Here is a 26,379-nt window from a genome sequence, read left to right on the forward strand (position 1 = left end):
GAAATCTCAGGGAGAAAGGTTTGCGAGTAAAGAGAGGCCATGCTGGGCCGGTTCAACGCTCGGCAAGTAGGTTATAAAAGGCAAAAGGCCGGTCCACAGCTATGACGTCATTGTGAAAGCCGCACAAATACACACAAACACACGCCGAGTAAAATGGGGGAAGTGGGGGGAAAAAGGACCAACCTGCATCTGTGTGTGCGTGTGTAAAGGCGGCTTAATTTTCAGTTGAGAAAACAGAAATATGCCAACTTTTACTTTTAGACTTTGGCCCGGACTACCCCAATTTTCGCAACCCCTTCCACCCACTGCGTATGTGTGTTTGTGTGTGTCTCTGCAAGTGTGAATACACTCATCTACGCCAGTGAGTCTATAAAATGGGCACAAGGGCATTTAATGCGGCATTTTGTGCTGACAATTTTCTTTTTCCAGCCAGGATCACAATAACGAGAGTGCACATAAACCGAAACAAAAGAAATGCGAATACAAAACCATATAATAAGCAAATATGTTAATCAATGACAGCACGTGTCGCCAGCACTTAATAAATATTAATAGCTTAAAAAAAGGGGTTTCCCTCTCAAGGCGAACGAAGAAAAACTAGAGAGAAAATAAAACTGCAGAAATATGTTAAGCAATGCCGTTATTCGTTGGCACTTCAAAGGGGAATTTCCATCAGTTGGAGTGGTTAAATAAAAAATGCATGAAACAAAACAAACTTCGGGAAGCCAGAGTTTGTATACCCTTTCAACATCCAATTTGTTTTATATTGTAATTTATTTTTAATTTTTATAAACTTAAATAATTCAATTCCTTAAAGAAATATCAACTTGTTGATGCTGATTAAGGATTTATATGATTTACAAGGTAGGGAATGACCCCTCTTATTGCGTTATAAACTTCATAGTTAAATTATATGATCCTTCAGGGATATCAATAATTAAAGGACCTAAAATATAACAAAGTTTTCTTTAAAATTCAATGAATTTACTTTAATATATATCATTTTTATAATACTTTCTTAATTTGTATTATAATGTCAAATACATTTCCAAGAAATAAGTACAAATACAAATACATACAAAATCAAGTAAAACTACAAAACAATATGTAATCACCCTACCAAAACGTGCTCAGTCCTTAATAACAATGATTAACAAGTCAAGCCAGACTAGACATTTGTCTAGTCCCATTAGCATGCGATTCCAGATCGAAACACCAACAAGAAAAGGGAAATCTAGTAACAATGACGGGACTGGGAAAATAATTTAAGGTGGCAAAAAGGAAGCCAGACAACAGTGCGGAAAAGCCGGAGACCCAGACGCAGAGATACCAGGACATAACAATGCGACTGGCAGCACCTCGAAGCCGCACATACAATAATGGGAATCAGACAACAAGCAGGTGCCATAACAAGCACATCAGACTGAACTTTAACCCCATGCCAGAAAAAGGAAAGTCGAGGGAAACCGGCAAAACGAGCCTTAATAAATAACCGAGCGCCAGTGACCGCCTAATGGAATATGCGAAGGAATTTACAAATAACCATAAGCCGGCAGGAAAAAATTCCGTTCTGTCATGCGCTAATTATGAGCAGTCAACCTTTTGACGAGCCCCCCGAGTGGAAATTTTTGAAAGTAGGAGCGCGAAGATGAAAATGGGCCTGCCAGCACACAAAAACTGAAGCACAAACACTCGCTCCATGAATAGAAAAGAAAAATATCTGTTTGAAACAGTAAATACCCTAATAAAAATATTAAGAATAAATATTTAACTAGGGAAAACAATATATAAAAATGATAAATATTTTAGAACTTATGTTTTGAAAGAGATACCGAAGACTGTAGCAGGAAGAGATTTATAACACAAATATTTAATTAAAAATAAGGAAACTTAACAAAATTATTATTTAATCAAACACCTAGCACTAAAGTATAATTTTAGGCTTACAACTAAATTCCTAATAAAACATATCACATACAAATAACACCTTCTTTCAGCCTCTTTTGCTAATGATATATTTTATGTGACTTCTATAGCTATGATGAAGGTTTAATTTCCATTTCACTTATATCCCCAAAAAAAAAAAAAGAAAAACAAACCCCCTGGCAAAGGAAGACTCATAAAAATGAACAAAAATATTCCATTTGCTTAAGGGAAAACAGGAGGCAAACAGAAAATAGCTTTCCCCCACTGAAAAATCCATGAAAAACACAAGCGGAAAGCGTGCACCAAAAATTGAACGGAAAAGTACAGCGTGAAATTTGCATGAGACAAATATGGAAAAGTACTTCCAACAACTCCTAAGAACTGGCTGAATGGGTGAAAGAGTGAATGGAAAAGGAAAATATGAGAGGGAAAATTCCAGAAAAGGTAGCGGCCAAAAAAAAACAGTTAGAAATCAACAAGTAAGAGCTTTCATTCAGAAAAGTAAGGCAAAAACACGGAACAATTTCAAGTGAATTACTTACAAATTAGGGAGTTTTATTCTTGGAATATATTTCAAAAAGCATATTTAATCAATTAAGTATATTTATACAATTCTTTAAGAAGCAGAAAGAATATTATTATACTATATTATATAGGAATACTTTAAACTAAAATGCTTTATACTTAATTGTTGCCTTTGTTTATTATTATTATTAACAGTCCACGTTACCTACATTAGTCTAAATGAAGTTCAGGTTTCCTTCTTATCGCTCGCAGTAGTTCGCACTAGTATCTCCGGGTAATCCTCGTCCTTCTTGAACAGATAACACTGCAGCCACTTTGATTTCTTGTAGACCCCCGAAAACACTGGCTGCCAGTTGTTGATGAGATGCCGCGCCTTTTCATCGGGACTGGCGAATCGATTCTTGTTCCGGCGACAGACCTCAACAAATCGTGTGCCTATAAGCTGGGCCAGCTCGATCCCAACGGGAGTGTGCGACTCGTGGCATAGATCCTGTCCAGCGAACAGCTGCTCAAAGGCAGCCCGTTCAGGATGAAATTGGCTGCCGAAGATGGGAAAGTGCCGGTGCTCGATAAGGGAAATGAACTCCGCTCCAGAAGCATCCTTCTGGGTGCCCAAGGTATGCCAGTCGTTGGCCAGGCCAAAGGACTCCAGGCACTCTTCGGTGACACAGTACTGATGATGGTGTGAGGCAAAGGGTACGCGTTCCATTTGCTCTGCCGCTTGCGTGGACAAATTCTGCAGGAGCTGCGACTTAAGGTAGCCCTCGGTCAGTTTCAATGGCATTGCCTGTTGGATGCGTTGACAATCGGTGCGAATCTCGGGCGTTTCGGCAGCATGTATTAGCAGAAACTGAAAGCCCAGGCAAGTGCCCCAAAGAGGGAAGTATCCACCGGCATCGTTTTCCTTCTTCGCCTGCTTATTTCGCTCCATGGCCAGTTGGTAAATGTGCTCTGAACTTCTGACACAGTCGTTGGTTAGATTCGGATTGGACTTCATCTCGGCTTCGTCAAAGTACACCGCTCCGCCTGGCAGAAGGATGCCATTAACCCGGTCCATTATCCCCTTGTAATAGGAACGATCGCGGCCAATCCTGGAAGAACATTTATTTATTGATGGGTCTATGGATTTTCCGGATATTATTAAAAATAATTATAATAATGAGAAGAGAATATCCATTCCTGTCTGTGAATTTATGAAATCTAGCTTTGAAAATCCTCTTCTCTTATTATATCCACCTTAAAAAAGGAGCAAACCTATCCCTCAAATATTATAAATTATACTTTTTTTTGTAATAAACCCCCTGAGATTAATCTCTATTCCATATTCACACTTTCAAACATCAGATGAAATCGAAAACCAAAGCAATCTCTATAAATAGTCGCTAATGATAAGCTTTGTATATTATAAAATAACGAATTTATATACTACACCCACTCAGCTGAATATGCATTTCTTATTTGCATCATTAGTCTTTAAATGAAAGCGAAAGCCAGAGCACCCACCGACCATAATAAATAACTACAAATGAGCGCTTTACCGCCCCATTCTTTAATTGCATTCGCAGCAAAACACTTGGCACAATGCCCAGTAAAATAATTAATTGTTTTATCTTTCCACTTTTGCATTCTGCTTTTCTTTTCTTTGTTTATGCAATTTGTTTATCTTTTCACTACCGATCGCCGATCGCCACTTACCAGATGGGAACTGCCATTGCACCCGCGGCCTCCAAATGCTTTACATAGGAAGCTGCCAAATAGCAGCACCACTGATGGCCATAGGCATTACTCAAAAGTTTGGCGATATCGGTGCACATGATGCCAATACAAGGGGTAAACATGCTTTTCAGCATCCTAGGCTATCCTATTAATTTGAACAACAACACAAAGGCAACTACATACTACGTGACAAAATGTATTTTGACAATGAAATGAATCATGCCGCGTGCATAATTTATAATCAATGATTTTTTTTCATATTATATCATCGAAACGATCAATTCTTTTTCATTTCTAATGTAAATAGATTATTTATTTAGTCGGATATTCTCTTCTTTTTTGGTTTGTTAGCTAAATATCGTGACTACAGTTACAAGCACAGATATTAGTTCCTTTCTTACGACATTAGCTTATCTAAAATTATATACTTTTTATCTATAGAAGCAGATAGTGACACAATCTAAGAGTTATCTTGTATTAAAACTTTTAAAAAGAGATCAAAACAATATTTATTTATAGAAATATGTTTTCATTTTCAAGCTAAATTAGAAATATAAATTTAACTGGTATAAATAAATCTAAGTGTCTCTTAAAGAAGATAAAAATTAATATTGATAAGAAAAATAACCTATTCATGCTTTTATAAAATAAAAGTGTTTCAAGCAGTATTCTTTAACAAAAAAGAGTTTATACTAACCACACAGGCACAACATGAGCCCCGGATGCTTCCAAATACTTGATATAGGATGCCGCCAGATAACTATGGTATTCTGCCCCAAAATGCTTCTGCAACATCGTGGCAATATCGATGCACATGACGCCAATGGTTGGGGTCTGGCCGAGAGGGGGTGGCGGCCCACTGGCACATGCGCCCTCTGACATCGTTGTCTTCCGTTTTTTGTATTTCCGACTTCGGCTAGTGCCGTACAAAAGCAAACTAAACGTAAAGAAACGAAGACTGCACCCGGTGCAAGGTTTGCATAAGATGAGCAGTGAAAGGGCGCTGTAAAACCAAGTATTACCTACTTTCGGGGATACTGGGTAAATTTGGACTCTATAAAATAATGTAAACCAAGAACACTATAGTAGCTCGTCAGAGAAATACTTGGCACTGAAATTAAAAGACAGAGAATGCGCAGTATACATGTACATACACTTTTCTTATTTGTTGTATAACAGGGCGCATATACACGCTATATTTGGACGAGTTAAAGAGAGCAGCATTAGCCAATATAAGATTCAGAGGCTTTTGCGAGTAGCAAAAACGATCGCGAGTATAGGAAGGACGAGAGGTGACTACTAATGAGATAACGAGAGATGTCTACTAAAGTGATGATGAGAGGCAAGCATCCGAGTAACGACGATAGATGTCAGGACGAACCACAACGATGAAATGTCTTTCTAAAATATTTATTTAGTAATTATGTAGTGGTATATATTTCCTAAAGATGTACAAAATATTTTAAGACGTTTATAATACCACCGGTAAGAACAAAATCAAGTAAACGTAGCTACCGATTTTAGATAGTGGCTTATCAAATAAGCTTCTGTTACCACAAATATATGAATGCCAATTCTGAATCATAATTATTTTAATTGAATCACCCATGGCAACAAACACAATACATTTTAATATTTCTCTGTGACGTAGAGAATAAAAAAAAGATAGCGGTATGTAATCAATCGGAAAAAGCTTAAATCAATAAACAATAAAACGAACAAGTATTTCTAGATAAATTTTTCTATCTACATATGTACATATATTGATTAAGTCTTGTTTCGTTGGTAAAAAAAAAAATGGAAATGTAATTCCGAGATATGATAATCCCTGACCAAGGTTCATTCCCGAAATAAACATGGCTGGCAATCAGTTAATTGATATAATCACCAATGTGAGGAGGAACCCACTGAAAAGGGGTAGTATTGTAGAGCTTCCACCTCCGCCGTCTACAATAATGGGATACGGATATAGTCCACCGTTGCCATCTCCGTCACCATCGCCGCCCTCGTCAGGAATGTCAGGAATCTCCTCCAAGCCCATTTCCTTCTTGGTGAACAAATATTGCTGGGTGTAAGTAGATCCCAAGATCGAGGTGTACTCCGGTTTGTAGTTATAGATCAACCTCAAGGCCTGCTCCGTGGCATTGGTGAAGCTCTGGTTACTCTTCCTCGCCTCACTCACAAGAAAATCCGAAAAGTATTGGCCAGCTACGATGGAAGCAGCGGTGTGTGGAATACTCGTCTTGGTGAACTCGTAGAGCGGCTTCTCTGGGTGAAACTGAACTCCATAGAAGGGGTACTTGACGTGCTCGATGGTAGAAATAAACTCGATGCCATTCCAATCATGATTCAGGGATATAACTCGCCATGTCTCATTCAAAAGATCCTCTTCAAAGTCCTTCTCCGTATAGCAAAACTGATGCCAGTGATAGGTCACATTCTCCTTGACCATAGCAGCTACTACATCGTCACTGATGGAGGTGAACAGCCGACTCGTGTTGTAATCTGCGAGGGAAAGGTTTATGAATATTCATTTAGCTAATCGATATTGAATCATACCTTCTTTGAACTCCACTGGCAGGGCAATGCCCTTTCCAGCGCAATCGATACGATGTTCCTTGCCCTTGGCCAACTTGAAAACCAATAGCTCCATTCCCAGACAAGTGCCCCAAACCGGCATGTAGGTACCCTGATCGTTTAGTTCCACAGCCAACTGGATGAGATGTTCGCCCGCGTCGCCATAGCCATTGGTCTCATTGAACCAAGTGGCACCACCGGGCAGTAAGACACTATGAAAGCATCCATAAATTAAAATTTAAATTTAAAATCTGGGAAATTCCTAGATGCCCTTACTCACCCATTTATCTTGTGCATGACATCTTCATAGTAGCTGCGATTGCGCCCGATCCTGACGAGGGGTATTTAAGATGGTTTATTAATTGCTTTCGAGCAATCTTATCGAGAGTTCGTAATATTATTGGGCCACTAAATCAAATTATTTGCTTATTGTTGATTTCTTAATGACCGTCAATCTTATCTAGTCTTCATGAAATGATGCCTGCCGTAGTAGCGATAACATCTTTTAATCTCTAGGTGGACAGATATCTTTATCTGTCTGCGTACTCACCAAATTGGCAACACTCGGGCTCCAGCTCCTTCCAGATACTTCACATAGGAGGCAGCTATGTAGCTGGTCTTGTTCTCGAAGTGTCGGGAGATCAATCCATCCAAGTAGACTTCCTGAGTGAGAACTCCTATGACGGGCGATGAGATGTCCGCCGAGGCACTCAGCAGGGATCCGATGAGGATCAGCAAGCTGATCGAGATCTTCTGCATTCTTGTGGGAGCTTGTATTTATCTGGAAAGTTCATTATAACAGCGATTAGCTGACGCCTATCATCTCCTATTTTATTCCATTGTTATTTTTATGAATTTTATCTTGGAAAAAAAAAACATATCTTGACTTTTTCTTTGTGTATATATAACTTTTTAAAAATATATTTAAAGGGGATATTTAAAAGCTTGTTCGTTGCAAATATAATACGTGCATTTTAAGTACTTTTAGGTAATAACAATTTATAATACTACGCCTGTAATATTTACTTTTAAACTTTCTGATTAGTAAACCTATATATATATTTCTTTCAAATATTAAGTGTAATTATAGGTTTTCCTTTTCTTTAGAATTGTTCGAATTCCTATGGGAATTATAATAAATTTAGTTAGCTGCAGCTGTTAATCGCAAAGGTATTTCGTAGGGGTTTGCTTTACTTAAATTATTTCCTCTCTCCCAAACCTCCTGCTTAGCTTTCTGTGAAATTATTTTTCTTAATATTAATGCACATACCCCGGTGTATTCCCTTCTCCAGAAGTGCTCCTCAGCTGAATCCAAGTAGTGTCAGCTGCTAACCGAAACTGCCCGCTGGAGCGTCGAGCAGTTTCCATTTATACGAAGTGGAATATAGAATGTGAATGCCTCGGTATTCGTGGGTATGAGTTAGCGGTATGACGATGTATGGGTTATGGGTTCTTCAATGGGTCTCCCCCCGGCAACTTGAGTCCACTAGATAGTACCGCGATTAATTGATTATATTAAGTTCGAAGTGTTGACCGTGGCAGGGGAAAAACTATCTTTACATTAATTTAAGTCTGGTTAAAGTTCAGTTATGGATATTTCACTAATTGATCAGTGACTAATTGCACCAAATATTGTTGCTTTTAATGCATATTAATAGACAAACTGTTTTGTTTGTTTTTATTGACCTAACACAGCTGATAAGTAGGAACGGCTTAACTTGTGTGAGTGATTGGAAACGATTGGCGTATCGATTATTAAAAATTATCAGCTACCCAGTAAACATAGCTTTTTGCTGCTCAGAAGCTTAAGAGATACTTTATCTCCACTGGAGTTTATGTTGCAGTTTCCCAGCTTTGACTTTAGTTTATTAGTTTAGGATTTAGCAAGAAATTTAATTCACAAAGGACTCTTGTCCCATTTCCTCATTGCTAAACAGATATTGCTGAGTGTAAATGGATCTCAGAATCGAAGTGTACTCTGGCTTATAGTTGTAGATCAACCTCGTGGCCTGCTCCGTGGCATTGGCAAAGCTCTGATTACTTTTCCTGGCCTCACTCACAAAGAAATCGGCAAAGAATTGGCTAGTTATAATTGCAGCTGCAGTGTGGGGAATACTTGGCTTGGTGAACTCATATTGCGGCTTCTCAGGATGAAATTGAACCCCATAGAAGGGGTACTTAATGTGCTCGATGGTAGAAATAAACTCGGTGCCATGCACGTCATGATTCAGGGATAAAACACGCCAAATCTGGGTTAAGGGATCCTTCGCAAAGTCCTGCTCTGTGTAGCAAAAGCGATGCCAATGAGAGGTCACATTTTCTGTGGTCATAGCCAATGCCACATCTTCACTGATGGAGGCAAAGAGGCGGCTCTTTCTGTAACCTGCATGGAAAGAAATATAAAATATTTATCTGATAGCGCGCATTATATCCTTTTAAATACCTTCTTTAAACTCCACTGGCAGGGTTATATTCTTTCCATTACAATCAATCCTATGATCTTTGTTTTGGGCCAACTTGTAAACCAATAACTCCATTCCCAGGCAAGTGCCCCAAAGGGGCATAAAGGTTCCCTTATCGTTCAGTTCCACCGCCAGTTGGATGAGATGTTCACCTGCCTCGGCGTACCCGTGGCTCTGATTGAACCAATTGGAACCACCAGGCAGCAAAACACTGTGCAAATATTAAGAAATTTAAAGTCTGGGAGCCTATTTGGGCTTTTTTATGCACTCACCCATTTATCTTGAGCATGAGATCTTCATAGTAGCTGCGATTGCGACCGATCCTATGAAGGGAATATTAATTGGTAATTTAATGTAAAATAATATAAAGATCAACTCTGCTGCCTGCTCACCAAATAGGCACGACTCGAGCTCCACCTCCTTCCAGATACTTCACATACGAGGCGGCTATAAAGCTGGTCTTATTGGGGAAGTGCCGCATGATCAATCCATTGTGGCGGACTTCCTGGGTGAGAACACCGATAATGGGCGATGAGATCTCAGCCGAGGCACTCAGCACCAAACCGAAGAATATCAGCAGGCTGATCGAGATCTTCTGCATTCTGATGGCAGTTCCTGGAGACTCTTTTTTTATAACTTAAACTTATACAGAGATTTACCTACTTTTTTTTTAAATTTATATTTAAGGTTTTAGGTAATTTTTAACCGTTTGAAGTAGCTTAGAGGTGATATTTAGTATAAATAACACAGTAGGTGACTCATTTTCCGTAATCACAGGTAATAAACAATTAAAGCATAATATATATTCTCAGACAAAAAGGTTGCCTCTTTATGATTTAAAGAAAAAATGATTTCATTCTTACATAAATGGGCTTTCCTTGTCACCAGTTATGTTCTTATCGAGATTGAATTCCTAAGTTAATTATTTACGGCTTCGGTAAATTGTTTTTAAATATTTACTTTGGCAGGGTACTATAATTTTGGCAACAGGTTTGTAACCTTTTGAAGGAAAAACTTATTTTTAAACAATATTGTATATTTAACTTTTGCTTAGTTTGTTAGAGGTTTTCTCAGCGTTTTAGGAATTTCAATTGCTCGGGAATAATTTTCTTATAATTTGTGCAATTTGTGCAACAGTATTCCCGCCTCTAGAGGTTTTCTTTAGCCACAGATCGGGGCTTATGCACACCTGAATCCAACCTAAGGCAGCTGTGAGCAGAAACTGTTTAGTCAAGCTGCGAGCACTTTAGCTTTATACGAACAGATTGGCAATGTAGTGGTTATAGGTTATTCAATGGGTTCCCCACCTTGACACTTGAAGTCCAATTTAATTTTTAGTTTTATTACTTTTTCCACTGGAAGCAAAAGGGGAAGAACTCTTTGCTTCCATTGAAGCCTAGATTAAAAAAGGTTTTGTTAATTTTAAAAATTGATTATTTATCATTTGCACTGACTCTTTTTTTGTCGCATTTTAATCACATTATACAACAAACGATCTCTTGACTCAACAGCTGATAGGAACAAGTTAACTTGTGTGAGTATTTAAGCCAAGTTGATTGCTAACAACGATCAGCTGCCCAGCAAACGTTGCTGCTTCTGCTTGATGCTGCTCTGAATGCTCAGCAGGTACTTCATCTCCACCAGAGTTCCTTTGACTCCCTGGAGATCTTTTGCTTCGAATAGAGAGCTTAATCTTTGGGCCATTTCCTCCAGTTCCTTGACAAGCTGGGCATTAAGATCCTCCAGAGACTTTGCGTCTTCTGCCTCCTCTACTTCCTCATTGCGCTCCATCATGGCCATGAGGAATTCCTTATTCAGGGCACTATTATCCTGTGGCATCGTTTCGCCCTCCAACTGCAGCAGGTATTGGCCACGTTCGATTGGAGTGGCGAGGGTCTTGTAGGCCTTGTTTATCAGGGAACTCCAGTCAGCGGAGTTGGTTTGTTCACGGGAAGTTCTGCAAATTTAAGGATAGTTATAAATACCTTTTATGTAATTTGTTTTTGAATAGTTAACTTACTTATTGCTATATTTATCTGGATGCACAATGGTCTGCAATTGCCGGAAACTTTGGGTCAACTTCTGCGGCTCCAACGAAAACTTTGTGGGAAAGCTCAGCAGCTCAAAGTAATTCTATTGAAATTAATGGTTAAATTTAAACAATGGATGTGGGATAGCTACTTACTATTCCCGCATCCACATCCTGCAGGTGTCCACAATCCGAACAGATCATATTTTGCCTCAGTTCCGACTTATTTTGGCAATTCCAGCAAGCCGGCGAGGACTTTGCCGCAAATAGTCGAATTTGCGGTCGCAGAATGCATTCATTTTGCCTAAGAATATTTCTTCCATTTGGTGCATAATTTGTTGTCCTCACAACACTTCTTAAACCATTAATTACAGCCCGCATATCCGACACTTATTAAATAAAATTTTCAAAAATTACACAAGCCTAACAATAACAAAAAACAGCTGTTGGTAGTGTTGGGAAGCTGTAAAATAAAGTCTGAAAAAAAAGTAATAAATAAAAAATATGTATTACTCCTAAAATAAAATAGAAGAACATTTTAAATATCCATTTAATTTTAAACCAAATATTAATTTACAAGAAACCAAGAATAAAAAAGTAACTTTGTTGTATTCAGAAAAAGCCGACTCTACTAGTCATCGGTCGTTTGTCAACACTTCTGCTTGCACGTTGCGAGTACTTAACAAATTTTATTTTTTTTATCTGGGAGTGTAACTACCAAGACATGTCCAGCACGGCCGCCAGCATACCGGAGGGAGGCGAGACGGCGCGCCCGGAGCCCATCTTCCGGGAGATCAACGCCCAACAGACCGACGAGGTGGTGGAGATCGAGTCCGCCTGCATGGCCTGCTTCCAGACGGGCACCACCCGGCTGCTGCCCACGAAGATACCCTTCTTCCGGGAGGTGGTGCTGATGTCCTTCCGATGCGAGCACTGTGGCCACACCAACAACGAGATGCAGTCCGCCTCCGAGATACAAAAGTCCGGCATCAACATAGAGCTGCAGGTGAAGTCCGTGGCGGATCTCAACCGGCGGGTGGTGCGGTCAGACAACTCGTGCGTTAGCATACCCGAGGTGGAGCTGGAGATCCCGGTGCAGTCACAGAAGGGCGAGGTGACCACCGTGGAGGGTATTATCGAGCGGACTATTGCCGGACTCTCGCAGGATCAGGAGAAGAGGCGCATTGATCACCCGGAGGCGGCTGCCTCCATAGACGCCTACGTCGAGCGGCTGCAAAAACTGAAGGAGGTGACCACGCCCTTTCGGCTGCTACTGGAGGACATCTCAGGCAACAGCTTCATTGAGAATCCTTTGGCGCCCGCCACCGATCCGCAGCTGAAAACCACGTACTTTACACGCTCCCAGCAGCAAAATGAACAACTGGGGCTGTACGAGCAGAACCACGAGGAGCAGCACTTGCTGAAACCGATCGCCGAGGACGAGTGGCCCATCGAAAACCTGCACGGCGAGGTGCTGCAGTTCCCCACCAATTGCCCCAACTGCCAGGCGCCCTGCGAGACGAACATGAAGCTAACGAACATTCCGCACTTCAAGGAGGTGGTAATCATGGCCACCGTGTGCGGAACTTGCGGGCACAAGACCAACGAGGTGAAGTCTGGCGGCGGCGTTGAGCCGCAGGGTGTGCGTTTCAAGGTGCAGATAACCACCAAGGAGGATCTAACCAGAGATGTGCTCAAGTCGGAGACGTGCAGCTTATCCATTCCCGAACTGGACTTGGAAGTGGGTCCGCATGCGTTGTGTGGACGCTTCACCACCGTGGAGGGCCTTCTGGTGGCCATGAGGGATCAGTTGGACGGCACTTTCTTCCACGACTCGGCGGATGAAACGACCAAGCAGCAGATGGAGCGATTCCTCAACACTTTCGATGATATCATGAAGCTGGAGAGGGTTATAACGCTGGTCCTGGAGGATCCGGCCGGTAACACCTATGTGCAGTCACTCAGCGACGACGACTCTGAGCCGGACGACAAGCTCACCGTGGAGCGTTATGATCGCACCTTCGAGGACAACGAAGAGCTTGGCCTTAACGATATGAAGACGGAGGGCTACGAGCAGAAGGAGGCGTGATGATCGAATCGTCCTGCCGGCTGGACTCTGCATTTAACAATAAATTGTAGACTTCTTTTCTTAAATGTGAATAAATTAAATGGATTTGATAGATACACCCGATCTTATGTACATAAGTATAAAGTTTATTCCAACATTTGATTAAAAACTAGGTTGTAGGAGGGCTGTCCCTGCCTCACATCGAGTCCTTTCTGTAGGCGCGATAGCTGTTCATCTCGTTGGGAAAGGTCTTGTACAGTTCGATGAGCAGATTGGACTTGAACTTCTTGAGGCTTTCGATCTTGCCCTTGACCTCTTCGTTCTTAGCCAGTGCCTTCTCCACGCAGTCCTTGGTGTAAAGCTGGGGATTCTTGTCCTGGTCGATGTAGTCAAAGAACACTTCAAAGGGCACATAAACGTCCTGAACCTGAGAACGGAGCTTGTCAATCTCCTGGAGACCGGTTACCAAGCTATTGCTGCAACGTACAAACGTTGTATATTAATAATAGTTAAAGAAAGCTATTATTTATCTAGTTTTTTACATCTTTTGGTTGAGAACGTTCTGTCCCTGGGGCTGAAAGTCGCTGACTATGATCCGAATCTGACGCACATTCTCGATGAACATCTCCAGCTGCGTCTCCAGGTTTTCCAGTGGAGCAGACATTTTAAGCTAGTTAACTGTCTTTTTATCTATTAATTCTTTTGTTTATTTCGCCTGCGGTGATATTTTCTTTCTCTCTGATTTCTTCTTCTTCTTCTTCAAGGAAAATTGAGTGACCAGGCCTTCTAGAACGCATTTGTGAGTTTCGGTATTTAGCTCTAGGCCAGCACGGTCACACTGTGTCAAACAGCACACTTTTTGCGTGATTTTATTTTTGTAATCACATAAAAGTCAACAATTGCTTAATAAACTGCCATAGAACTGTTGAAATTAAAAGTTCAGAATGTCGGATGGTGATTTGGATGCCTTACGCGCCCAGCGCATGTCCCAAATGCAGTCGCAATTCGTAAGTAAAGCCAACCGGAGGACTCCAAACCGGCTAAGATTTCTCTAGAGTATTCCAAAAATAACCACAACCTGGACAATAAGGTGTGGAAAATAGCTTTGCACAAAAAGAAAAGTAAGAAATATACCTGAAATATGTAACACAAGGTGTAGTTTATGTTAAAACCATTCCTGGCTTCATCTCTGAAGTCTTATGAGTCATCTTGCTATGAGACACCTGTTCCTTTTAGGCCATATCCTTCAGTGACCTTTAATCCTTTGGTGTTTTTTTTTTAGGGCGGCGGCGGAAATGATGCGGAAAAGCAGCAGGCACAGCAGGAACAGATGCGCGCCCAGGAGGAGATGAAGCATTCGATACTGTCGCAAGTTTTGGATCAGCAGGCCAGGGCACGTCGTAAGTGCCTTAAGCGAATCACAATTATTCAAAATATCTCTAAATTCTTATTCCTTCCTTTCCAGTGAACACCCTCAAAGTGAGCAAACCGGAGAAGGCCCAAATGTTCGAGAACATGGTCATTCGCATGGCTCAGATGGGTCAGGTGCGTGGAAAACTTGACGACGCCCAGTTCGTGAGCATCCTCGAGAGCGTCAATGCCCAGATGCCGCAGAGCAAGTCCACCGTGAAGTACGATCGCCGCAGGGCTGCCATCGATAGCGACGACGACGACGACTACGGCTGCTGATCTCGGATCCCGATGATGCGGCTCCTAATTTAAGTTCCCTCTGTTCTACGCATCCGCTTAATCATTTTTATTAATTTTACTAACTTAAAAACGAGAAAAAAAAGAACATGCAATTCGATTTCTTTGTGTCAAATGCCGGGATATTAAAGCGGATGATGTGGAAGTTCTCGCCCAGCGTAGATGAGATGAGTTGACATAGGACTAGATTTGGCTTACAATCACTATATATGCGGTAGAAAAGTTGCTCTAGGGGATCAAACTGGGGTCTGCTAATGCTCCTTATTGGTTTCCTTTTTCGTTTTTCTACTTCTCTTGGTTTTAATCTTTGTTCGTAAAAATTTGGAGATCTCCAAAATGCATTTTTAGGTCGCCTTTCCATTACTCATTTGGAAATCATCGGCTAATATTAGAACTGCACTTACTCCTTCTTCTCGTGGTCCTCGTCTTGGTCTTCCTCGGTGACCAAACAATCGCCACAGAATATCGAGTACATAATCAGCGAAAGGAATCCCAGTGGCAGGCCAAAGATGACTGTGGTCAGCACTGGGTTGCCCTGCCACATGTCCTTTAGGGATCTTCGAACCTCGAACAGCGCCCGATTCAGGCGTACAAAGTATGTGTCTCCGCCGTAGGCAACCGCACTCTCGTTGCTTATGGACTCCAGGAACAGATGCAGGGCCTGCGGGGTCATCTGCATGGGGTCATCGTCCGGAATGAAGTGATGCTGGGTGCTCGAGTTAATTGCTATCAGATGCGGCGTGGGCAGTTGGTCCAGAATAATGGAATGTGCTATAGATGGTTCACCAATCTAAAAATGGGATACAAGCTTAGATTTAGTAGTCCCCGATAAACCAGTGATTACCCTTACCCATCCGAATTGGAACTTCTCGTGGTAACGCGGCCGATGCTTCCTAATCACACCCTCTACCATGTCCCGGAACTCCAGCTCATGGGTGGCTATCTGGTTTAGTTTATCCTCCGACACCACTGCCAGAACCAGATACTTGTTGGTCTTCAGAAGCTGATGGATATTGAATCGCGTGACCTTCGGGAACAGGGTGAATCGCTCCACATTCACCCACTGGAAAATGGTCTCGTTCACGTCATTGGGATCCATTTCGTGGGCCAAGTGCCCGTGGGGATAGAAGTGGTGCTGCTCCTCCTTGTAAACTATAACCGCCGGCAGTTTCTCAAAGTCAAAGTGCTGGGCAGCAATGTCCTCGCTGGTGGCATAGAAGAATCCGTGCTCCTGGTAGCCCTCCGCCGCCGCATAGTACGTATCCCATACCACGCCCTCCTGCTGGCCCACAAAGATGAAGAAGATCGTGTGGGATCCTTTCAGCATATCTACGCTCTCCGTTCGCGTTACCAGCTGAACCGGAGGACCGGACATCCTTAGAGCATAGTCCACCAGCTCATCACGACCGCGGTCTCCATTGTAGGTGAATTCCATGTTGCCTTTGATGAACATGATGGTGGGATAGCCGCGAACCTGTGACACTTCTTATTAGTTTTTATATTTATAAAAAAAAATGTGTTCCAATTCACACCTTAAACTCCTTGGCAGCCGCCGGATACTTGGTGCAGTCCAGCCGACCCACCCGCACATTGGTGGCATGAAGCGCCTGGGCCACCAGGGCGAAAATGGGCTCCGTTTTCTTGCAGTATCCGCACCACGGCGCATAGAACATCACCAGCCACTGACCCTCGTGTCGCACGTCAATGAACCGGTCGCTCAGCTCCAGAACCCTCGACGAAATGGCCGCCGAGCCGAAGGTCACAAGGAGAGCTATCGATCGTGTATTGGATTAAATATTAAATTCAATTTTGTCTACTAATTTATTTACCACTCAGGAGGCCCCAAGTCCACAGGCAGTTTGGCGACATCTTTGCAGATTGCTGCTGATTTTCTTTGTACTTCCAAGTGTTTAGTTCCCTGCTCCTACTTTTACTATATCATGCTTAATGTGTGCTTCTTGTTTTTCACGTAATTTAATTAGCTGATTGGTTTAATTTTCAGCTGGAAATTATTTTCTTACGGGCCGCAGCAACAACAAAAGAAAACATTTGCGAAAACCACCCCCGCCGATTTAGAGTGGCCAGATGCGGGAGGATAAAAAATGCTGGGAGATAAGGGAATCCTTAACCCTAAACACAACAGTTTTCTAACTTACTAATTAGTTTAAATAGACTTTTTTGGATAGAAAATTCTTTAAATTTTCAATATACCTAAGCTCCCGTTTAAAATTTCAGATCTTATTATTATTTGTCCATGTTCTTCAGCAGCTACACAAGAGTTAAATCTAGTATATGTTCTACCAAGTGGCAGCCTTAGTGGTTTGTTTACCTCGTGAATCAAACAGTCTGGCAACTCCTCAGCACACACGTGCAGCTTTCGAGGAATTTTGTTTTAGTTGTTTTGACTAGATTAAACTAATTGTTATAATTTAATACAATGACGAACCTTGTGAAAAAAGAACCCCAAGAAGGGGGCAAGCATCAACTGCACAATGTGCGCTTCTACACAATAAAACCGCGTGGTATTACCAGTTTGGCATACAGCAAGTCGAGCAAGTGCCTCGCGTTGAGTCGGTAAATTATCATTCAATTTAAAGGAAGTAAGAAAAGTACAGGGTATTAATCAGAGATTGCACCTTCCAGGGAAACACCCGTCATAGAGCTATGGAATATGGAGTACACTCCTTATCTGGATCGCACCATTCACCTCTCTTCAGATGTTGCAGTGGAAGCCCTAGCTTGGGCGGGAAATCGCCTGTTTTCCGTGGATCTCTCGGGCCAACTGATAGAATGGGACTTGGTAAACCTCAAGCCACGCTACGAGCACTCGCCCACGGGCAACTCACTCTGGTGCCTAGACATAAATGCCGCGGAAACGGAACTCGCCGTGGGCTCTGAGGAGGGTCACATCAACATCCTGAGCATCGAGAACGACGAACTCACCTACAAGTCGCTGTTCAACAAGCAGAAGGGTCGCGTCATCTGCCTGAAGTATGACAAATCGGGAAAGAAGATGGTAACCGGCACCGAGGGATGTGTCCGCATTTGGAACGTCCTCAAGGGAAACATTCTGCACACAATGACTCTGTCGGCCAAGGATGTGACTGTATGGTCCTTGCTATTCCTATCGGATAATACCATCGTATCCGGCGACTCGGCAGGACTTGTGACCGTTTGGAATGCGGACAATGCCACGCAGATCGATTGCAGCCGAGTGCTGGACAAAAACGTATTCGCCTTGGACGTTAACGAGAAGGAGGATCGCCTGGTTTGCAGCGGAATGCATCCACCTCTAATACGGATTTTCAGCAAAACCCAAATCAAGCGTGAGGAATCCACTTGCGAACGCTGGGTCAAGTTTCTGCAGCGCGACGCCCACAAACACTATATAAAGTCCCTGGTGGTCATCAATGGCCGCATTGTCTCCGGTGGCCAGGATGGTATATTGACCATTACCTCCAGCGAAAGGATGCAGGCGCATCTGTCGCAGCATGCCCCCTTCCTCAAAGGATCGGTAACCTCGGTGGCGGTCAGTGAAAAGCTATTGCTCCTGCGGTATCCCCACAGCCTGCACCTGTGGCGCCTTGGTACTGTGGCCCCCGCTGACGAGGAGAAGAAGAAGAGGCAATGGAAGCTGCCAGTGGGTCACACGGAAGAGTTGCTTTTGGAAAATCCTCCCCAGAAACTACTTGAACTGAACGTCAAGGAGAAGAACTTTATTCAGGCCAGCGCCATTTCTCCGGATGCTCACTGGATCTGCTACTCCACCTTAAAGGAAGTCCGTCTAAGTCGTTTCAAGACCGAACCCCTGTCGGTGGATCGCCTGGTGGACAATATTCCCGCGGAACTCCAGCCAGCCAGCCACATAGTCTTCACCAAACAGGGAAAATTGGCCCTGCTTCATCCCCATAACAACCATCTGAGTTGGTTTACCCTGAAGGAGGATCGCGTCATCTTCCAGAGCAGCATAGATCTGAGTGACCATTGCAAGGGCACCATTAGCCACCTGGTGGTTTCCTCGCGGGGCGAGTATCTGGTGGCAGGAACCTCCGATCACACCGTTGCCGTTTGGAAACTCCACGGAAATCAGTACAAGCACCTTTTAAATTTGCCGCGGCATCGAGCTGCAACAACCGCTCTGTCGATGCACGAGGATCATCCACAGGTTGTGGTGGCCTACGCCAATGGTCGCCTGGTGGAATACGATCTGGTAAAGCGAGGCTTCACCTGCGAAACGGATGAGTACCTGATACCTGACACAAAACACCACTGCATAACTGGGATCAGTTTGGATCCCAGGAATCCCAATATCTTTCTTGTCCACACCGAAAACAACTTGTATGCCCTGGAGAGGAATCAGCAAGCGGAGCAGGAGGACTACGAAGTCAATAGTAAGGCCAAGAGGCAATCAAAGGATAATCGATCTAAGGGTTCTACGAGTTCGAAGGGTTTGGTTCTGAAGTCGGAATTGTCACGACAGGTGAGATCAAATTTGAAGTTTTTAATGTAATTATTTAAGGGGATTGACCCATCTGAAGGCCGGTTTTTGAAAAATGTTGCGTGAAAAGCGCTTAAGACTTAGCAATTTAATTTTTATAACAGTTAACAGTTAACTAGTCTAAACTAAACATCACATGGGTCAACCCCCCTAAAGCAAACATAAAATAGGCTCTACGTATTGCATACCATTTCCCAACTTCCTTCATCCCCTTGTGCATGCATTAATTCAAACGATTTTAGCCATTTCTTGCAACGGATTTCTCACCTGTATATTCGCTTCCTTTTTGCTTGCAGCACCTGGTGCACGTGTCCCGGCTGAGCTCTAACGAACTTGTCAACGTCAGCATTTCAACAAACAATCTGTTGGCTCCGCTGCCGCCGCCGTACCAGCGGAAGAAGTTTGGTGCCTCGTAAACAGGATGAGGATGGAATTTCTGGCGGATGGATGAATGGAGGGCCTTTGCTTAGGTTTACCCAGTAGTTTCCACTTAGTTACCAAATAAAATCAAAAGTAGAAAACAAAGGTGGAGTGGTGTTTGGATGTGGATGGATGGATTGTTGCAAGGCCCGCGGCTCGCACTCGGCAGCATTCGCAGGGAAATTTGTCAAATGTATTGCCAAAAATTTGTCTCCGCCAGCGTTGACGACGACAATGCCTCCTCCTGCTTTCCCCTCTCCCTCCCCCTTGATTTTTTCCAAGGGGTCTGGTCTCTACGTGGATTGTGCAACATTTCGTTTCGTTTCGTTTTGTGTCGCCGGCATTTACTGTAATTGTTGTTGCTGTTATTTTTTGGTTTTACACTGTCTAGCCAATGTCTAGACAAGTGCATACCACACAGACAGTCGAAAACACACGCACACACACACGGAGAGAGAAGGCGGCTTTCAAGGGGGAGTGGCCCCTGGGGGTGCCGTCGATGCACAATTCAACTTTTAGCTCAAAAACTCATTGCCCGGCTGGGTCTGCCGCTGCTGCTGCTCCACCAATTGTGGGCCCACGTGGGCGGCAGGCAGCGGGCGGACAAAAAAGTATCCTGCAGCCATATTCGAATGCCAGCAGAGGCTTTTACCCGGGCTGGGTCATGACCACTCTCGGATCAGAAAGGTGATTAAAACTTTGCATTCGCAGCGAATAACTTTTGCATCTGATGGATTGCCACATCGCAGGAATTATAATAGATTTATAGTATTTGAAAACAACGCTTAGGAATATTTGGAAGGGATTAAAAGGGATCCCAGGCTATGTAGGATAATAGTAGATATCATTATTTATTTTATTTTAAGTATAAAATAGTAGACTTAAAGTCAAAAAGTAGTTTTTGTAGATCATAACGAAGGATTGAAAACCTATAATTATTTAGGGTTTTAATGTAGAATATTTAATAAATAATATAATAATATAATTAATATAAAAAAGGAAAATTTTAATTAGGGTTTAGAATTCTCCCATTTAGAAAAAGGTTTTTTAAATAGATCTGAAAAGCTATCGAAATTTATAAATTTAAAATCGAATCCTTTAAAGAAATTAGCGAAACTTTAATATTTTTCCGCCTTAATTGCTTACGTTTTCCAAGCGTGAATAAAAATTAAACCAAGATATTCTTTAAACAATAATATTTTACCGTAGATTTTAAATGTTATATTAAGAGCATTCCCACTTCGACTTTGACAGGACTCCAAATTTTCCATCTTGTCATGTGCATTGCACTGTGCAATTTTTTTGTCGGACTTTTGTTTTTTCTTTATTTGCACACAGATTTTTCGGCCAGGAGGAACAGCGCCTGGCCATGCCATCCCTTCCGTTTGGTAACTTTTTCCCGATCCTGACCATAACCAAGCGACTGACTGACTGACTGGATGCCTGGCTGCGGTTGAGGGGGCGTGTGTTGTGTGTCGTTTTCCGAGGGGCGACAGGGCGACAGTTTTCGCAATGCAAAGCAAGTGGCGAACAGACATGAATAATGAGTGAATCGGGGCGAAATATTCAAACTAACCGTACACAAACTCTAAATGCACATATAACGCATACGCAACGTATGCCAATTTGGCTGGAAAACACTTGTGTCCCAAACCCACAGGATCCACCGAATCCACCGGATCCACCCTTGGGCGCTTTTGTCGGCATTAAAACTCACTTAGCCGTTGAAAGCCGTTGGACGGTCGGGACGGGGGTTGGGAGTTTTGCGAAAAAGTTATGCAAACTACGCAATGCAAACTACGGAGAAAAGTCGGGCTGCAGCAAAGAGTCAAAGGAAGAAGTCGTGAGAGTCTGCCAAAGAAGTCTAGACAGGCAATGGGCGAAACTTTGGCGGTGGCGAGAAAAAAAAACCGGTAGAAGTTTATTCTGCAAAAGACATGGAAGTCGCGCCACAGAAGAAGGTGTGTGTCGGCGGAGCACGAGAATGGTTAAGGAACAATGCCTCAAATTGACATTTAATTGGTTTGCAAATTAGCCAAGAAACGAAGAAAGAACGGAAGCCATGTTCGCATGGGAATTTTCACCTCAATTGCACCTTTCACCCTCGACTATTCAGGGATGCAAATAGCTTTGGTAATCAAAAGGAATTAAACAAATTGTAGAGTTAAAAGTGAGAATATAAATGGTGTGTTTCCACAGCTTTCTTTAATTTTTTAAAATTTAATAACCATACTTAAAAAATTTATCTGTTTGTTTTCTCATTATAGAAACTTGTATGTATATATTTTTGAATAACTTCAAGATCTATATATTTCTAAACCTTCCCTTTGTTGAATATATATTATTTATTGCACAAAGTGAGAATATAAATGGTGTGTTTCCACAGCTTTCTTTAATTTTTTAAAATTAAATAAGCATACTTAAATAATTGATCTGTTTGTTTTCTCATTATAGAAACTTTTAAGTATACATTTTCGAATAACTTTAAGATCTATATATTTCTAAACCTTCCCTTTGTTGAATATATATTATTTATTCCACACTTTTAAGACAAAATATCTCATACTCAAAGTGAAATCCTAACCAATTTCTCTTGTAAATCAATATTAACTGCTGTCAGATAAATTACCGCCACTAAGTAAGTAAATTCAATACCTTTGTAAAATTAATTAGGTGAAATATTTAATGTAAAAAACTCAGTAAAAGTGCTTAAAATTCAGCAATGCACTTGGTTGCTTTATAATCAGTTTGCATCCCTGCCAGTTGCAGGCCCCAAACTGCAACCTCAACCGATCCGAGGTGCTAATAAACAAGGACTCTTGCTGGCTAAATTACAGCCGCTAATGAATGAAATGGGATAAAGCTTAATTTGCATTTAATAATATTAACGCTTGCGAGGCGGAGAAGGGAGAGTGGTGAGTGGAGAGCGGAGTGCTTGGTGGTGCTAATTGAGGGGTGCGTGTGGGTTCGGGGGTAAATGCTCGCATCAGCATAAATCGCATGCGGTTGTCATGGCAGTGGAGAGAGGACAACCAACTCAAGTCTAGACAGGGATCCATGGGATGCAACAGCAATAGCAGCAGCAGCAGCAGCTGAAGCGACGGCGGCAGTCCAGAGGACAATGTAAGGACAAACGTGTCCTGTCTGTCTGGCAATGGCGGGGGTCAAAAGTGCGGAGGCGACGAGGATTTCAAGGGGTAACTGCGCCCTTGTCTGAGGCATCGTAACTTTTGGCTCAACACAAAACTTGATTGAATTTTATGCTCGTCGGCAACAACAATGAAAGAAAAGCAATGGAGGAAAGCCAGCACTTAATTGGTCTGAAGGAAAACTCTTTCGAGGCAGCCGCAACAAAAACACAATATTAATGAAACTGCAGCTGTGCAGGTAATGACCAACGCTGAAAGGTCAACTGGGAGCCGCTGGAGTTTGGAACTCAAGTGGCTTTGGGTTCATAAAAAGTCACTTTATGAGAGTCACTCTTAAAGGATCAACATTTTTTTTATTTACAAAAAAAAAAAGTCTATGAGTGTGATTTTCTTTCATTGACAAAGCAACGGCACTTGGAAAAATCTATAAAAAAATCTATAAAATTTCATTAAATGTTTTAATTTTTTCATTTAAATGATCAATGACTAATTTAATGCAACCTAAGAAAAGTTTACAAAGGAGTTATTTATAGTTTGAGCTATCAAACTTTATTTAAATAGTTAAATATTTAATACAATTCCCGGTTATTTAATTTTTATAAAAAATATTTCTCTACCTCTGAAAATCATTATTCGATTATGATTGCCAAAAAGTACCGGAAGTCCTTTTCTTGTTGTGCTTTTAGAGGCGACAGGAAAACGTTCATTGAATTTTGTCCTTCGCTGGGCTGCCAAAGGACAAATGCACAATAAAACAAGATACATTGAACAGGGGGAAAGGCGGGAAAACTACCAAAGGGGGAGGTGGAAATAAGGAGTTGTGAGAGGAGCTTAGTTCAGCTGGCAACGCGACGCCCACACAAACAGAAACAATTTCATATGCTTGACGCTGCTTCCTGGCTCGTCTCAACCGGAGCAAGTTTTGCAGTTTCATTGCACTCGACTCGCCTCAACGACGAGTGCAATGTCATCCAGCACATCCTCAGGCAGCTACCCCCGCTTTCCTGGCATTCCCTGTTCCTTGGAAAATCCAGCCAGGAGTCAACTTGTCAGCCGGCAACTACAATTTACGAGCATTTTCACAGCGCTAGCAGCTACTTTGCAGCGCTTCGATTTTCATTGCATGCTTTTTGGGGCTGCAAATGATGAGGGAGAGAGAGAGAGAGAGAGCCAGTGAATTTTCCTCCTTCGTCGCTTTTATTGGTGTTGGAGAGTCCTTGGCAATTGCATTTCATTTCCCGCTGGATTTGGCTTAAGACTTAAAGTGTTCCCTCATGAATTTCAGATTGCTTGTCTGTCGAAACCACCAACCTAAACAGTACTCTGTGGAAGTTTAACCCACTGAGGTTTAACAATGCTTAAAATGATAATTATATGGCAAATAAATAATTTCTCATTAAATTAAAATATAAACATAACAAATATATAGTATATAAATTAATAAATTTATAATTATTTGATTAAACTATTTATGCTTAAAAAATAAAACATAAATCCTAAAATTCTTCAGCTTTGTTAAGTAACCTTTTTAATTTTACAGCTGAACTGTTGAATTATTCCTTTCTTTTATTAAGAATTTAAACTTTATCTTTATTTTAAAATTCTCGTTTTCAAATTCTCTTTCATAAATATTTTCCTTATTCATTTTATATCAAAAGAAAAGACTGTGAACGCTAACCATGTTGTTCCCCTAGTTATCTTAATTGCTGTTAGCGGCTTTCTTGTTGTTGGCTTTGTTACTAGATTTATGCATAATGTGACCAGCGTCATAATGTTCATAAACATCATTACGTTTTTTGCTGCTGTTTTTGTTCTTGTTGTTAATGTGGCGCTTCTGCGGTTTACAGATTATAATGAGAGCAACACTACGTGTGTTAGAGTTCAGCCAAGTCGACTATGAAGTGCTCTTTAAATACATAAAAAGGCGATTTTAACAGAACAATATTTAAGGAATTTAAAATATAAGTCAAAATAATTAAAAAGTAATTGTTATTAAATAGAAAAAAGATTTTACTGAGAACAAACAAAGCATTTCTCTTAGTAATTGTTACTTTACCAAGACATAAACAGATTTTGTATAGGAATACTAAATACTAGTAAAACTTAAATTAAAAAAAATAAAAATTAAAAAAAAACTACATGCCCCGGGTGAGGCTCGAACTCACGACCTTAAGATTATGAGACTTACGCGCTGCCAACTGCGCCACCGAGGCCTTGGATATCTCCGGATTCCAGGTAAGCTAACAATCTCAGGTGTGCCAAGAGAGGATCTAATTCTAAATTCGTTTCGCTACAAAAAAAAGATTCATTTCAGATAACCTACGACAACAAGCCACACCTGAGCTCGAAAACAGAAGCTTGAAAATGTACAAAAATAGGGTGTCCAATGCTAAAAAGGGCCTATTAAAAGCGAACCACAGGCCCAGAACCGCAGATAGAAAAAACCATCATAAAGTAGCAACCGCCACTGTTGTTGTTGTGTGTGATTTTTGTGTACGCGCTTCGCTTCGCAAGTTGCAACCACAATTTAATTAAGCCAACAGCAACCGCCCAGAAAGAACGAGCGGGGGGCGATCTGGTGGAAGGAAGGAGTGGGGTGGAGGGGGCTTGGCAATGACGGTGTCCAGGAACTGTGGCAGGGGCTTGCTAGATTGGACAACATTAGCATTGGCAACAATGTTGTTGATGTCAGGGCAATGTGTTTACTTTCTAGCACAGAGTGCACTGAGGAAAAATATGAAGGAAAATGGTAATTAATTGTATTTTTTTTTAAATATAAGTTATGCTAATTTGTTGATAGATTTTATATGAAATATATAATTTAATTGAGCCTTGTAAATATGTTTTTATCTTTTGAGATATTTTTAAAGAAATCTTTTGTATTTTGTATATAAACATTTTTTAAAACCAATACAAAATATGTTATGCAGTTTCCTATATTAATATGAATTTATCAACCTAATTAAAGGTTCCCTCTTCAAAATTTATAGGTTTAACATTAAAAATAAAGTATCAAATCACAACTTGCTTTTCTCTTTATTTTCCCCAGTGCATGTCCATGTCCAGAAGTGACCATGTCCGGACCGGGCTATCACTTTAATAGACACGTTCTCATGTGGCCTGAGTTTCCTTCCCGCTCTCCAAGCCACCGGGAACCCCGTTCCTTCTATACTTTTTTTTTTGTTTGAAAAGCTACTCGGCGGCGCCTCCTCGAGTGACCGCAAACGGAAAATGTGGAAAATGACTTGTCGCTGTTTTCCCAGCGTTGTTGTTGTGGCCTGTTCTGGTTGCCCACTTGATGT

At 41.6% G+C, this 26,379-nt stretch overlaps 9 protein-coding genes and 1 non-coding gene across 13 annotated transcripts; 3 read left to right on the forward strand and 7 right to left on the reverse strand.

Moving 5' to 3' along the window:
* Nucleotides 1–2,493: 2,493 nt before the first annotated feature.
* Nucleotides 2,494–5,294, reverse strand: l(3)72Dr (lethal (3) 72Dr). Of its 3 annotated transcripts, none has more exons than XM_017172563.3 (3): nucleotides 5,194–5,294; nucleotides 4,865–5,125; nucleotides 2,494–3,542 (listed from the first exon to the last, which is right to left on the reverse strand). In XM_017172563.3, exons 2-3 carry the CDS (start codon nucleotides 5,047–5,049, stop codon nucleotides 2,678–2,680), a joined length of 1,050 nt encoding a protein of 349 aa, XP_017028052.1. In that variant the 5' UTR covers nucleotides 5,050–5,125; nucleotides 5,194–5,294; the 3' UTR covers nucleotides 2,494–2,677. The 3 variants fall into 3 exon arrangements, with proteins under 3 accessions (XP_017028052.1, XP_017028051.1, XP_017028054.1); XM_017172562.3 differs by having other exon boundaries at nucleotides 5,190–5,280; XM_017172565.3 differs by lacking the exons at nucleotides 4,865–5,125; nucleotides 5,194–5,294 and adding an exon at nucleotides 4,147–4,352.
* Nucleotides 5,295–5,890: 596 nt separating this feature from the next.
* On the reverse strand, nucleotides 5,891–8,153 carry l(3)72Dp (lethal (3) 72Dp). The gene is made up of 5 exons (XM_017173037.3): nucleotides 8,015–8,153; nucleotides 7,295–7,525; nucleotides 7,025–7,075; nucleotides 6,727–6,956; nucleotides 5,891–6,672 (listed from the first exon to the last, which is right to left on the reverse strand). Exons 2-5 carry the CDS (start codon nucleotides 7,501–7,503, stop codon nucleotides 6,035–6,037), a joined length of 1,128 nt encoding a protein of 375 aa, XP_017028526.1. The 5' UTR covers nucleotides 7,504–7,525; nucleotides 8,015–8,153; the 3' UTR covers nucleotides 5,891–6,034.
* Nucleotides 8,154–8,635: 482 nt separating this feature from the next.
* Nucleotides 8,636–10,404, reverse strand: LOC108078905 (gamma-glutamyl hydrolase-like). The gene is made up of 4 exons (XM_017173038.3): nucleotides 9,599–10,404; nucleotides 9,479–9,529; nucleotides 9,188–9,417; nucleotides 8,636–9,127 (listed from the first exon to the last, which is right to left on the reverse strand). Exons 1-4 carry the CDS (start codon nucleotides 9,805–9,807, stop codon nucleotides 8,637–8,639), a joined length of 981 nt encoding a protein of 326 aa, XP_017028527.1. The 5' UTR covers nucleotides 9,808–10,404; the 3' UTR covers nucleotide 8,636.
* Nucleotides 10,405–10,527: 123 nt separating this feature from the next.
* Hsc20 (iron-sulfur cluster co-chaperone protein HscB-like protein, mitochondrial) lies at nucleotides 10,528–11,685 on the reverse strand. Of its 2 annotated transcripts, XR_011444983.1 has the most exons (4): nucleotides 11,392–11,685; nucleotides 11,227–11,339; nucleotides 10,661–11,163; nucleotides 10,528–10,602 (listed from the first exon to the last, which is right to left on the reverse strand). XR_011444983.1 is itself a non-coding variant. In XM_017173039.3 (3 exons), exons 1-3 carry the CDS (start codon nucleotides 11,614–11,616, stop codon nucleotides 10,776–10,778), a joined length of 726 nt encoding a protein of 241 aa, XP_017028528.1. In that variant the 5' UTR covers nucleotides 11,617–11,685; the 3' UTR covers nucleotides 10,528–10,775. The 2 variants fall into 2 exon arrangements, 1 of the variants encoding a protein (XP_017028528.1); XM_017173039.3 differs by having other exon boundaries at nucleotides 10,528–11,163.
* A 186-nt stretch (nucleotides 11,686–11,871) lies between these two features.
* Nucleotides 11,872–13,415, forward strand: Zpr1 (zinc finger protein Zpr1). The gene has a single exon (XM_017172979.3). It carries the CDS (start codon nucleotides 11,960–11,962, stop codon nucleotides 13,322–13,324), a length of 1,365 nt encoding a protein of 454 aa, XP_017028468.1. The 5' UTR covers nucleotides 11,872–11,959; the 3' UTR covers nucleotides 13,325–13,415.
* Nucleotides 13,416–13,428: 13 nt separating this feature from the next.
* Nucleotides 13,429–14,066, reverse strand: MED10 (mediator complex subunit 10). The gene is made up of 2 exons (XM_017172982.3): nucleotides 13,846–14,066; nucleotides 13,429–13,779 (listed from the first exon to the last, which is right to left on the reverse strand). The coding sequence occupies exons 1-2, from the start codon at nucleotides 13,965–13,967 to the stop codon at nucleotides 13,500–13,502; spliced, it is 402 nt and encodes a 133-aa protein (XP_017028471.1). The 5' UTR covers nucleotides 13,968–14,066; the 3' UTR covers nucleotides 13,429–13,499.
* A 105-nt stretch (nucleotides 14,067–14,171) lies between these two features.
* Nucleotides 14,172–15,110, forward strand: PDCD-5 (programmed cell death 5). The gene is made up of 3 exons (XM_017172981.3): nucleotides 14,172–14,310; nucleotides 14,586–14,703; nucleotides 14,769–15,110. The coding sequence occupies exons 1-3, from the start codon at nucleotides 14,248–14,250 to the stop codon at nucleotides 14,990–14,992; spliced, it is 405 nt and encodes a 134-aa protein (XP_017028470.1). The 5' UTR covers nucleotides 14,172–14,247; the 3' UTR covers nucleotides 14,993–15,110.
* Tmx3 (Thioredoxin-related transmembrane protein 3) lies at nucleotides 15,045–17,080 on the reverse strand. The gene is made up of 4 exons (XM_017172980.3): nucleotides 16,840–17,080; nucleotides 16,543–16,781; nucleotides 15,861–16,484; nucleotides 15,045–15,800 (listed from the first exon to the last, which is right to left on the reverse strand). Exons 1-4 carry the CDS (start codon nucleotides 16,877–16,879, stop codon nucleotides 15,411–15,413), a joined length of 1,293 nt encoding a protein of 430 aa, XP_017028469.1. The 5' UTR covers nucleotides 16,880–17,080; the 3' UTR covers nucleotides 15,045–15,410.
* Nucleotides 17,081–17,345: 265 nt separating this feature from the next.
* Nucleotides 17,346–20,025, forward strand: l(3)72Dn (UTP4 small subunit processome component l(3)72Dn). Its single transcript, XM_017173134.3, has 3 exons — nucleotides 17,346–17,584; nucleotides 17,654–19,490; nucleotides 19,805–20,025. Exons 1-3 carry the CDS (start codon nucleotides 17,448–17,450, stop codon nucleotides 19,922–19,924), a joined length of 2,094 nt encoding a protein of 697 aa, XP_017028623.1. The 5' UTR covers nucleotides 17,346–17,447; the 3' UTR covers nucleotides 19,925–20,025.
* Nucleotides 20,026–25,217: 5,192 nt separating this feature from the next.
* On the reverse strand, nucleotides 25,218–25,290 carry TRNAM-CAU (transfer RNA methionine (anticodon CAU)). The gene has a single exon. It is a non-coding gene; the product is annotated as a tRNA-Met (tRNA).
* Between the last annotated feature and the right edge of the window lie 1,089 nt (nucleotides 25,291–26,379).

Source organism: Drosophila kikkawai, chromosome 3L, assembly GCF_030179895.1.
Source record: "Drosophila kikkawai strain 14028-0561.14 chromosome 3L, DkikHiC1v2, whole genome shotgun sequence".
Classification (NCBI taxonomy): Eukaryota; Metazoa; Arthropoda; class Insecta; order Diptera; family Drosophilidae; genus Drosophila; species Drosophila kikkawai.

Coding starts and splice junctions, on each gene's coding strand:
- PDCD-5 (XM_017172981.3), top strand. CDS start 14,248: ATGTCGGATGGTGATTTGGATGCCTTACGCGCCCAGCGCATGTCCCAA. Junction 14,311..14,585: donor CCCAAATGCAGTCGCAATTC/GTAAGTAAAGCC, acceptor TTTTTTTTTTAG/GGCGGCGGCGGAAATGATGC. Junction 14,704..14,768: donor TCAGCAGGCCAGGGCACGTC/GTAAGTGCCTTA, acceptor CTTCCTTTCCAG/TGAACACCCTCAAAGTGAGC.
- Tmx3 (XM_017172980.3), bottom strand. CDS start 16,879: ATGTCGCCAAACTGCCTGTGGACTTGGGGCCTCCTGAGTG. Junction 16,782..16,839: donor GACTTGGGGCCTCCTGAGTG/GTAAATAAATTA, acceptor CACGATCGATAG/CTCTCCTTGTGACCTTCGGC. Junction 15,801..15,860: donor AGAAGTTCCAATTCGGATGG/GTAAGGGTAATC, acceptor TCCCATTTTTAG/ATTGGTGAACCATCTATAGC.
- MED10 (XM_017172982.3), bottom strand. CDS start 13,967: ATGTCTGCTCCACTGGAAAACCTGGAGACGCAGCTGGAGATGTTCATC. Junction 13,780..13,845: donor AACGTTCTCAACCAAAAGAT/GTAAAAAACTAG, acceptor TGTACGTTGCAG/CAATAGCTTGGTAACCGGTC.
- LOC108078905 (XM_017173038.3), bottom strand. CDS start 9,807: ATGCAGAAGATCTCGATCAGCCTGCTGATATTCTTCGGTTTGGTGCTG. Junction 9,418..9,478: donor CTCATGCTCAAGATAAATGG/GTGAGTGCATAA, acceptor ATATTTGCACAG/TGTTTTGCTGCCTGGTGGTT. Junction 9,128..9,187: donor GCCAGTGGAGTTTAAAGAAG/GTATTTAAAAGG, acceptor CTTTCCATGCAG/GTTACAGAAAGAGCCGCCTC.
- Zpr1 (XM_017172979.3), top strand. CDS start 11,960: ATGTCCAGCACGGCCGCCAGCATACCGGAGGGAGGCGAGACGGCGCGC.
- Hsc20 (XM_017173039.3), bottom strand. CDS start 11,616: ATGCGGGCTGTAATTAATGGTTTAAGAAGTGTTGTGAGGACAACAAAT. Junction 11,340..11,391: donor AGGATGTGGATGCGGGAATA/GTAAGTAGCTAT, acceptor TAATTTCAATAG/AATTACTTTGAGCTGCTGAG. Junction 11,164..11,226: donor CCAGATAAATATAGCAATAA/GTAAGTTAACTA, acceptor TTAAATTTGCAG/AACTTCCCGTGAACAAACCA.